An 11526-nucleotide genomic window follows, 5' to 3' on the forward strand; every position below is an offset into this window, starting at 1 on the left:
CTTTTACTCCAACAGAACAGAGATATACCACTCATGAAAAGGAAACTCTAGCAGCAATTAAATCTCTTAAGAAATGGAAAATTGATTTACTACCCAGAGAATTTACATTAAGGACAGATTCAAGCTACCTAACAGGTTTCATACGATATAATTTAAAAGTTGATTATAATCATGGACGATTGGTAAGATGGCAATTATTTTTGTTACAATATCCAATAAAAATTGAATATATTAAGGGTGACAAAAATGTTATTGCAGATACATTAACAAGAGAATGGAGTTCGTCTTCAACGCATTAGATCAAGAAATTCAGAAATACGAACAAGAACTCGAAAAATGCAAGCATTGTCAGCAAATAAGGACACAGATCCAATCCCTCAAGAAGGCCATCGAGGCAATGAGATCAACACAACAACCAAAACCATCAGAGCTCAGCCAGCTAAGCGTGGTGGACAAATCAGGTGAAGAAAAATTTCCAGAAAATAAAACAATTGCTGAAATTATCAAAAAATCCACCCAAGATAAAAAATATTATGTAATTTATAATGGCCCCATGAAAGGAGTATATGATGCCTGGGAAAAAGCAGCACCATTTACACATCAATCAAGGATAATTCATAAAGGAGGGTTTTTAACACTGGAAGAAGCAAAGGAATCTTTCAGGGAATATGAAGCTCTTCATCCAAAGCAAACCCTAAAAAGAGCAGATAAAGCTCCAATTCAAACCCAGAGAACAGGGATAATAAGAAACATTCCTACAAGGGCTGAAATCAAAGAAAAGAAAAGGGTCTGTAGATCAAATCTCAGAGAAACCCTTAACATAGTTCTGAACTGGACTGAAGAAAGAAGAGCAATTTTGGGATATTATCCTATTGCCAAAGAACAGCTAACAAAGCTGGTTATATTTCCAGATGCATCCCCATCGGACACCTATCAGTTTTTCCAGTATGGATTAATTGATACAATTTTAATTTTTAATGATCTAAAAATTATTAGTGAGTTTCCTGCAGGATTCGTTGATGCAGTGAAGAGATTTAAAAATATGATTGATAACGTAAATCCAAGGGATATATCCCTAAAATTTACGAACAGTCAACCTATTTTTAATGAAGAAGAAGAATGCTTGGTTCCAGCACACCAAGTAATATTCATGTCCGTCTTCCCAGGAAATTTTCAACCAATTGATCAAGTTCAAGATTTAACAATCTACAGTCATGAAGGAAGGCTAGCCAGCACACTAGCAAGGGTCTTCGAAAGAACTCAAAAGATAACAAGGGAATCTCATACAAGAATTAATTATAAAAGCAGAAATACTTTGCTTGTGTCTAGTAAAAGGAATGAAATTGAAGAAAGAGAGATGAGACTCTTAGTGGAATTTGAATCAGCATTCTACAACTTATCTGGACTCTTAGAAAAGCTCCCTGAAGGGATAAAAAGGAATCTCTGCTATTTGATAAAAGACAGAGAAGACCACAAGTGCCAGCTATGCGTCTCAGAGTTATCTGAAGAAAGCAATAAAACGGAATCAACCCACATGATAAAGGAAGAAGACAACGCATCTGAAGGTCATATAATGAAAGAGGAAGACAGCACATCTGAAGCATCTCTCAACATTATGGCATAATGACGTAAGCGCTTAGGTCATAGAGCACCAACAATGCAGCTGGTGCAAGATAATAAACAATGACGTAAGCAATGACGTCATAAGAAGGGTAAGGATGGGAATTGTCCATCAGACCCAACCATTATAAATAGGTTGCTTAGGCAATTGTAGAAGTATCAGAAAATAGAAAGCAGGAGGCAAAGAGTACTCAAATGCTAGGAGAGCAAGGAGGAAGCTGCCGAGGCGATTCTATGATCTGAAGAAGAATTCCCATTAGGGAAAAATAGTTCTAAACTCCCCTCTGGAGTTAGTATTTACAATCTCCCATCTGGAGATAAAAACACCTTATGTAAAATATATTAAATAAAGGAAGTTTTTCTCCAGAAAGGTATGTATTCATTCTAAGTCTTTCAATTATGAATTATTTAGAAAGTTTAGAATTAACAGAAGAATCTGATTATTATAGATTAACTGCTTTATTAGATAATGAAAAACAGGCTGTTTTAAAAACAGAATTAAATCTCAAATCAAACGAAAATTTTAATAAACAAAACCTTTTAAAAGAAGTTTTTAATAGAAAAAATATAATATACTATGGAAAAATTCAACTTGAAGCCCCTATAAAGATAAAATCCGCCAATGGAGAACTTGAAATAGCTTTGATAAATGATGAAGAAATAAGTAAACAGATTGAGAAAATTAAGGATCAACAAAAAAGATCTAAAATTGGATGGATTCATATTAGTACTATACAAGTCTTAATCAAATCTACATATATGAAAGGAATTAATTCACCAATAAGCCTAGCAATCTGTGACAAAAGAATTACTGATGACCCAATAGATCAAATAATTGGAATTGTTCATGGAAACTTGGCAAACGTAAATGTTAAATTTAATGCCCATCTGGGATATGCTATACCTTTATCAACTGAAAATCTTGGAAGATCTATAAGTCTGGCTTATAAATTTCACAGAAAGAATTTAATGGAACAAGATGATGAACCATTTTCAATTACATATGCAATAAATTATGCTTTAACAAATAGCCATCATAGTATAATATTTAAAAACAGAGAAAGAATTTATGTCGATGAATTATTTCAGAAAATTGTAAAAACAGAAATACCAAAATATAAAGCTATTGAAAACCCAGTTCTATTTTAAAAGAACCGTCAGGAAAATTAGTTTCATCGAATTTTCAAATAAGAGAATCTAAAATTAATAGCCCTTTAAGTCTATCTAAGTTGAAGATTAAAGAAGAAAATTCTGAAATAAAAGAATTAACAAAAAAGGTCGAAAAATTAAATGAAACCCTAAACACTAAATTATGACAATAAATAAAGAAGAAATATATGTAACTTATCAAGACAAGAAACAAGAGCTCTTTGAAAGAGAAAATCGTTTGAATTATTTACAGTTTTTTGAAATAAATCAAAGAGCATTTGAAACTCTAAAAATAATCTATGACAAGTTAAAAAGAGAAGTTGAAGAGCTAGAAAAATTAATAGAATCTCTAGAAAATAGTAATGAATCAATGATAGAATTTGCAGAAATTTTAAAATAAATAATGAAGCATAAGAAGATTGAAAAACCAGAAAATAAAATAAAAAGAAAAAGAGCAGAAAAATTAAAAAGTAAAATAAAAGAGTATAAAAGGGAATTAAATGACCTTCAGATCGAAATTGATGACCTTATAATAAAAAGGATAGAAATAAGAATAAATATGAATAAGTTGGAATTAAACTTAAAAAATTTATAAATGCCTGGAAAACCATATTATGACTTAAAAGAATTAAAGCTGTTGAAAGAAAAAATGGAAAATGAAGTTGAAAAATTAAGAAGGTATTTAGAAACAACAGAAAGTGTAGAAATAAAAGAAATTTTTGAGGATTTAAGAAATTATATTGAAGAAAAAGACAAACAGATAAAAAAATTTATATACAATAATCCATGCAAAAAAGAATATTATAAACTAAAACAAGATTGAAAACTATAAAAATGAAATTACATTATACAAGGACTAGTAAAAAAATGGTATCATATTTTAAAAATGATTGCAAAATTGGTATCAGAGCCAAGTTAACGATTAAGGGTAACACTTTCTCCTTAAGCAACACTTTTAGTGATACACTTTTAAACCAAATAAAAACAAAAATCTGTAAATCTGTACCAAAGTGCATCTGTACACTAGATGGACCCAAATATTTATGCTTAAAATATATTGATGGTATTACTCCCTAACCTGACAAATCTTTGACTGTAAAGCCTCATGATGCACATGAAAATTTGATGGGATTTGTCTATATGACGCGTCACCCACCAAATATTATTGTTTGAGCTTTATCAATTTCAATCTTTTAAAGAATAAAAAAAAGAAAGGTTTACCCAAAATGGATTCGAAAAACACACTTTAACATTATTAATAATAATACAAGCTTTAAAATTTTGTATTTTAATAAATACAAAATAAATATATTAAAAATTAAATTTTGTATGTTTTTCTTATAAAAAATTTCTTTAACATGTTAACTATAATATTAAGAAATAAGAAGAAAAAAAACATATTTTATTTTGTGTATGCACAATGTTTCGGTCTGACTTGGAACGATGAGATCTATGTTCTGACGAAGTTGCTGAGTTTCAAGGCTTTCAGGCCTTTGAGCGAGTGGAGGAGAGGGACTTGCAAAGACGTTTCGACGCCCAAATCAGAATGGATCTTTAGATGATGAGTTTTTAGAATTTTAATGAGTCTTGCCTTGGAGGAGTCTAAGATTTCTCTTATATGGGTGTTTTTTTTTATCCTTAGAGATCTTCTAAATGGGAATAGATACGATATGTTTCTATGATTGACGGGGTCAAGGAAGATTGGAAGGTCCCATGCACTTTGGACCGAACAAAGAGACCAAATTGGGCCTAAGGGATAGGTCATCGTTGGGCCTTTAAGGCCAAAACTTGAGTCCGCAATAGTGCCCCCAAATACAACGTATCATGTTTTGGCGGATTTGGTTTGAAACTACTTCGTGAAAAGTCATGTGGAATCGAACGGTCTCTGGAGGCTTCTGATCCTAGAGATCGTGCACGTAGCTCTCAAGGCATTGTAAAATCCTGAAAATTAATGAATAATTAACTAATAAATTAATAATTATTCAAAGAAATTAGAAAATTAAATTTTTATAATCTAGAGGAGTAGAAATATTTAAAATATGAATTTTTACACTAATTTAAAAGATTTTGGTCCAAAATTAGACCAATAAATCGAACCAATTGAAGCGAGTCTATATTGGGCCTAAACCCAACATATATAAACCCAAACTTAAGCATTCAGCCACCCATTCTCCTTCATAATTGGTGAATCACGCTGATGAAGAAGGAGACGTAACCAAACACCCAAACCCTTATTCCCCAAATATTCAATCCACCATAACTTTCAATTCAGAGCTCTGATCGTCGTACTGTTTGTAGTCACGCGTTCGTCTTGTCAAGCTCTTCGATTCTAACCCAACAAAGTGGTAAGAATTCTTAATTTTTGTGTCCAATTCTCTGTTTCTATCTTTTTCACGTTTATTAGTTTGGGTTTTGAGGGATTTTGATGATTTTGGTGGTTTAGGTATAATCTAACATTGGATAATTATTGAGTTTTACCCCAATGATCAATAGGTGAGGTAAGAAACTATTAACCCTTTTGAACCTTCCAATTTATGAGGTTAGGATTTTGAAATTTTGTATGTGTATAAAATTATATGGAATTAGGTTGAATATATGTGAAGTTGAAGTCAAATTGGTGAAATTGGAACTAAATTGTGGTGATTGAAGATTGATGAATTGATTTGGAACCCTTGGAAACTTGTCAAGTGGACTTCGGAGACTTGGAAATTGTGAAAACGAGGTTGTGTGGTGTTTTGTGACTTAGAAGAAAATTGGCCAAGGTATGATTTTGATTTCTCGTAGTTAATGTATAATGTTACGTGAAAACTTAGGTTAGTTGACCATGGGATAAGTTGAATTATGTAAATGGTATATGTTTAGTTGATATAGTAATTATTGAGTTTGATATGAATTGTAGTTGGAAATTAGTATATGGTATTGACAAAATATATGTTGAGAAAATTTGGTTGGAGTTGGTGCAATTCTTGTATAAATGTATATATGTGATGAAAATGATGTTGAATTGATGATGAAGTATTAGTATTTTGAGTGACTAAGTGATTGGTAGCTATTAGATTAGTGTTTGGTGAAATTTGAGAATACTTGAGAGGGTATGGTTATGATTTAGTTGGTTTGGATTGGAAAATTTTGTAAAAACTTGAGGCTTTGAATTTTGGTAAAAACACAACTTTTAACCAATTTTGACGCACTGTAACTTGATCCTCGGACCCTCAAATTTGGTGAAACTTATCTTAAATAAAAATTGGGTCCGAGTAGTTTACAACGTTTGAAGAACAGACTAAAAATGATTTTTGACAAAAAAGTTATGCGCGTTTGAAGTTTGGGTTTAAAAACACAATTTTGTAGAAAACCAGGATTTCTGGTGTGCGTGCATACATACACTATCGTGCACACGCATAGACCAGAGCGTTGGTGAGACTCGTGCATACGCACGAGGGAGTGCGCGTACGCACATCCTAGGGATGTTGCAAGTTGTGCGTACGCACACTATGATGCATACGCATAGGCTGGGAAAGTTGTCTGGTGCATACGTATGCACACTATAATTCCTATGCACGCGAAGGAAATTTCTTCTGGTGTGTGCATACGCACAGTATCATGCGTATGCACTATGTCCTGTTTTACACTAAAACTTTGTTTTTAACTGTTCGACCTTTCCAACAAGCTTGTGACCCTCCAAAACCACTGCTTTGTTGAAGATTCACAATTTTTGAACTATCAACCATTCTTCTAGTTTTTCCAAACCTCTAAAAACTTTGTTTAAGGTTTGATGGTTAGGTTCTAGGCTATAGAATATGAGTAAGTGTAGTGATGGAGATAGTTTTGATATCGAAGGAGACTTGAGAAGTGAATGATTGGTTTAATGAGAATGATTGAAAGTGATTATGAGGACAATGATTATGATTGTAAAGGGTGACTGTATAATCTGTTATGCTTTTGTTGCATCATTTTCTCTCTGGTTGTAAAGTGTGTCGGGCACTATATCCCATGAGTGTGACAGGCACTATATCTCAAGAGTGTGACGGGCACTATATCCCAAGAGTATGGGAGCACTTTACCTTGAAAAGTGTGTCGAGTACTATATCTCATGAGTGTGACGGGCACTATATCCCAAAAGTGTGGCAGGCACTATATCCCAAGAGTATCGGAACACTTTATCCCAGGAAATGCGGCGGGTACTATATCCCATGAGTGTGTCGGGCACTATATTCCAAGAGTGTGATGAGCACTAAATCCCAAGAGTATGGATGCATGCCAGAGAGACAATATCCAGGTTAGCTACCGGATATGTCGAGTTCTGGCAATATAACCGATACGTGAGATCATGGCCAGTAGGACAGGTATGCATCATGTGCATTTGTATTATTTGTTTAAGTATGTATTTGTTTTGGTTTGCTTAACTACTTATCTGTTATTATCTGCTATCTGATCTATTTATTGTAACTACTATCTATACCTATGCTTTCCTTATCTATTTTGCCTATGTTTGTATCTGAGAGACCCCTGATATGGTGGAGGTGTGATGAGGGTTGTTCCACCCGGTGATTTGGAGGTTCAAAGGAGATAGAAGGTGAAGGATTTCATTGGAGCTAGAATCCCTTAGTGAGATCACCGAGATTTTTGGTTTAGAATTTATTTTAAGTTTGATCTGAATGTCGGAGTAATAGGAATGCCTCTGGTTTTCCTGGAATCTTATATATTATCTATGTGGATACCTTTACTATGCTGACAACTCCCAGTTCTCATTCCATACATATATCATTATTTTTCGGATGCATGTCGAAAGGCACCTCGTTGAGCATTTAGAGAACCTCCATGCAAGCAAAGAACTATCCTCTGGGCCTTTACTTTTTGTGTTTATAATGTATATATATATATAGTTTTGTTATCCTTTATATATCATCTTCGTGCAAACTTCTGCCCATTTTCCTCTGATTTTTCACCGTGGGAGTTACTTCACCGCTTCTGGGATTTGCTTAGAGGCACTATCATCTACTTTACTGCGATTTATTTTCCAGCTACTACCCAACAAGTAAGGCTTTTCTATCTTTTCATTTTACATTATGTCTCTATTTATTTTGTTATGGGAATGTGGTGGGTAATGTAGCTCCGCCACGAAGGGGGTTTCGAGAAGCTTTAGAGGGGTGCCACAGCCTCTTCGTTTAGGGTCTAGATTAGCTTCCCCTTTAATTTTTCTGGTTTTGGGACTTTAATCTATAGCTTGTAGGCTTATAGTGGTGGTGTCCCCAATTTGTAGGTATGGTTCGAAAGAGAGCTGAACCTCAACGAAAGCTCGTGTTTCCAGTTGGAGGGGTTGTTCGGAGATATTTCTGGTGCAATACTGATGTAGTGGGGACTCCTTTGTGCCTTGCAGATCTATAGAAATTGCGGGATGCCAATGCGATTTGTGGCAAGGGCCACCGTAGAGGGTCAATACGAACTCTCACTTCCTAATCCTCAAGAGCGCGTTTGTTACATGAACATGGAGGCGCGCTGGTTCCCGATTGGATGTAGGTTTACAAATCCATGTTCAATGTTGTAGGGGTTCATTTTTCCTTTTCTGATTTTGTCATCAGGCTCTTAAATCAGCATAGAGTCTCCCCCTCCACTACAAAAAAAAAAGGTCTCTTGGCACACTTTTTTTGGCCACGCTTTAGTGGTCAATGGCCATGCTTTTATGAGGGTGGCGACTGATTAGTGATTTGGCCACACTTTTTTTACCACGCTTTAGGAAAACATGCACGCTTTTATGAGGATGGTGACTGCTTAGTGATTAAGTCACACTTCTTTTTGCCACACTTCAAAAGGGTGGCCATAGAGAAAAACAGGCACGCTTTTGAAACGTAGCTAATTTGTCTTCCTATGGTCACATTTCTAAAGCGTGCCCATAACCTCTAATTATTTGGGCACCCTAAAAAAGTTTAGCGACAGAGTTCCCATAAAAAAAAATTAATTTCTCACCAATTTTTTCCAAGCATTTTAATTTTTCCAAACCCTAAACACTAATTTAATTTCCCACGAGAAGTGAGAACCCTTTCACTCACGCCGTCGAACACCCAGCCCTTGGTCATCATCACCGAGAACCTTCATCACTGAGAACCCTGGCACCCAGCCCTTTGTCGCACCCTCTCTCACAACCCTCATCGCACCCTCTCTCACAACCCTCATCACACCCTCTCTCAACCCTCTGTTGCAACCCTTCTCCTCAGATCTGCACTTTATCGCAAGCCTCCTCTTTGGATTCGCATTCTATCACAAGCTTCCACCTCGGATTCGCACTCTATCGGCGCTGCCTCCGTTGGCGCACCCTACATCGGCGCGCCCTCCCTCAACGGTTACTCTCTCGCAAAGGTGCTAGCTGAAAACAGCATCCATGACCCCTTGATTCTCGAAGCTTCCGACCGAATCGACGGAAGAATCTGGAAGGAAACATTCAGTGGCGTCTCCGTCGAGCTCGGTATCAGATGGATTGTTGGCATCAGTGGTACAGTGTCCAATCCTAGTTTAGGTTTTGTTTTCTAAATTTCTTGATTTTCTATTTTTATTTATTTTTCTAAACTTCTAATTATTTGATTTTTTTTTGTTAAACTTTAAATTATTTAATCTTTTGTTATGATTTTTTAATTATTTATTCTGATTCTTTTTCTGAGAATTTGTTTCTGTTTTGATCATTTTTATGATTTTTGGTTATGATTATTTATTGTTAGTTTTGATTATTTGTTTTGATTTTTCCTGATTTTGCTAAATGGAAGCCCTGTCATCAGTGGGATCTGCATTAAAAAACTATCAAGTCACTAACTACTGGTATATAAATTGTACTGATTTCTTATATTGGATTATATAAAATTTATTTCAACTTGGATAATGAGATTAATTCAGTATTCTTTTAATCTTAGTATATGAATTGTACTTTGTTATGACACATATGCATTTGTTCGAATAGTACAGATACTTGATACAAGGTTCGAGTGATATGATCATTTGTTATTTTGTTTGGTTATGACGTAAATTGTTTATTGGAATGGTTTTTGATTTTGTCTTTAATTTTTTGGTAAAGAGATACTAAATGGGGGTTTCTTGAGGGTGTGAGAGTCTTTGGTGCACCGCTTCCTAGAACGGTCTTGGTGCAACAATCTGTGATAAAGGTGTATTGAAAATTCTATGCAATATGTGAGTGCTCAATTCGTTTTTGTTTTTGTATTTGATTGCTGTCTAATGTAATTGAATAGTTAGCTAAGAGAGTTTCAATTGCAGGTAGCTCCATTAAATAAGTTTCAACCTTCAAAACATGTAATAGGCTTATGTACTGCTATTTGCATTAAAGTTCTGGGTAGTCTTGTGACAGTTAATGATGATATATTGATTTCATGCTTATTCATGCAAAAATTGTTAGAAAATTGATTGATTTGTAACATAATTGATAACCATGATCATCTTGAGAAATAAAGAAATATGATTCTGATGAGATTATTACAAGTTGTGCTCTTGGAGCAACTGGCTGTTGGTAGTTCTACCCCTTGCACAGCTTACATGATTTTGAAAATTTAAGCGAGAATATCAAGGTACCATAATTTCTTTTAGAGTTAAGTATTTTTTCATCCTTAACGTCTTGGGTTAAAGTCAAAATCATCCCCGACTTTTTTTTCTTATTAAAGTCATCCTCAATGTTAGTAAACGTTATAAAATCATCATTTTGTCCATAATAATTTTTGAAATAACATAAAGACCCTTTTCCTATTATCACTACCCACCACCCACCCATTACACCACCCCTTCCCACCTAAAACAGAAAAACCAAAATGAAGAAAAGGAACAAAAGAGGGAGAAGAAATAAATGGAAAGGAAGAAGAGGGAGGTGAAGGCAGGGAAGAGGGCGGCCACCGCCATCGCGTTATGACTGTAGGACTTGTCGCGATGGGCTTGTCGTTCTTCATCTCTCTCTCTCTGCAAGGGCTTGTCGCGCTGCTGTCGCTGGTGTTCCCCATCGCTGCCGTCGCTGGGGATCAACCGCTACGTCGTTGTTAGGACAATCGTTTACTGCTCCTCTCATCTTCTCTATGCATCCGTGGGCTTTCCCTTTGCCGTTGCGAGTCTAGGCTTTGGTTCCTCTCCCGTCATGCTATGCTTTTCTGCGCTGCCATCGCTAGAGTTTCAATCGCTCTATCGTCGCTGGGCAAGGGTTTCGTTGCTCCCCCATCATTGTTGTACACCTGCTCTGTCTCTACTATTGCTGTGCAAGGATTTCGTTCTTCCTTTTTTTATTTTATATTTTTTCAATTTTTGAAGAACATAAACATCATTTCTTTCTTTCTAATTTTTTTAATTTCTGTTGTTGCTGATTTTGGAACTAAAATTGTGGTTGATGATTGCTAAATCATTATTTAATTTGAAATTTCTGTTAAATTTATTTTGTGGTTTTTGCTATTGCTGAATTGTTGCATAAAATAAAAGGGTTTAGGTGGAAAAAAGGGGGTTGGGAGTAGTGGGTGGGTGTAGGGGTGGCAAACAGGCCTAAGCTCGTTGGGCCGGCCCGTGTAACCTACCAAAAAAGGTGGGTCAGGCTGAAAAATTGAGACTGCCAAAGAGAAAAAAATCTGCCTAACCCGCACCGCTTAAACCGCGGGCTTTGGCGGGGCGGTGTGGGCTTTCCCGCCGGGCTTAGTTTTTTTGGCAAAGGGGTATTTTTGCAAATTTTTTTACCAAAATCCAACTTACAAGAGTATGAAGATGAAAATTGAGTGTTTTGGATCATGT

At 35.4% G+C, this 11526-nt stretch overlaps 1 protein-coding gene across 1 annotated transcript; it reads left to right on the forward strand.

The window, feature by feature from the left end:
• Window positions 1-274: 274 nt before the first annotated feature.
• LOC148550585 (uncharacterized) lies at window positions 275-1624 on the forward strand. Its single transcript, XM_088493006.1, has one exon. The coding sequence runs from the start codon at window positions 275-277 to the stop codon at window positions 1622-1624; it is 1350 nt and encodes a 449-aa protein (XP_088349132.1).
• Window positions 1625-11526: the final 9902 nt, after the last annotated feature.

This window comes from Arachis ipaensis, chromosome B7 (assembly GCF_059453495.1).
Source record: "Arachis ipaensis isolate K30076 ecotype BB chromosome B7, ASM5945349v1, whole genome shotgun sequence".
NCBI classification, from domain to species: domain Eukaryota; kingdom Viridiplantae; phylum Streptophyta; class Magnoliopsida; order Fabales; family Fabaceae; genus Arachis; species Arachis ipaensis.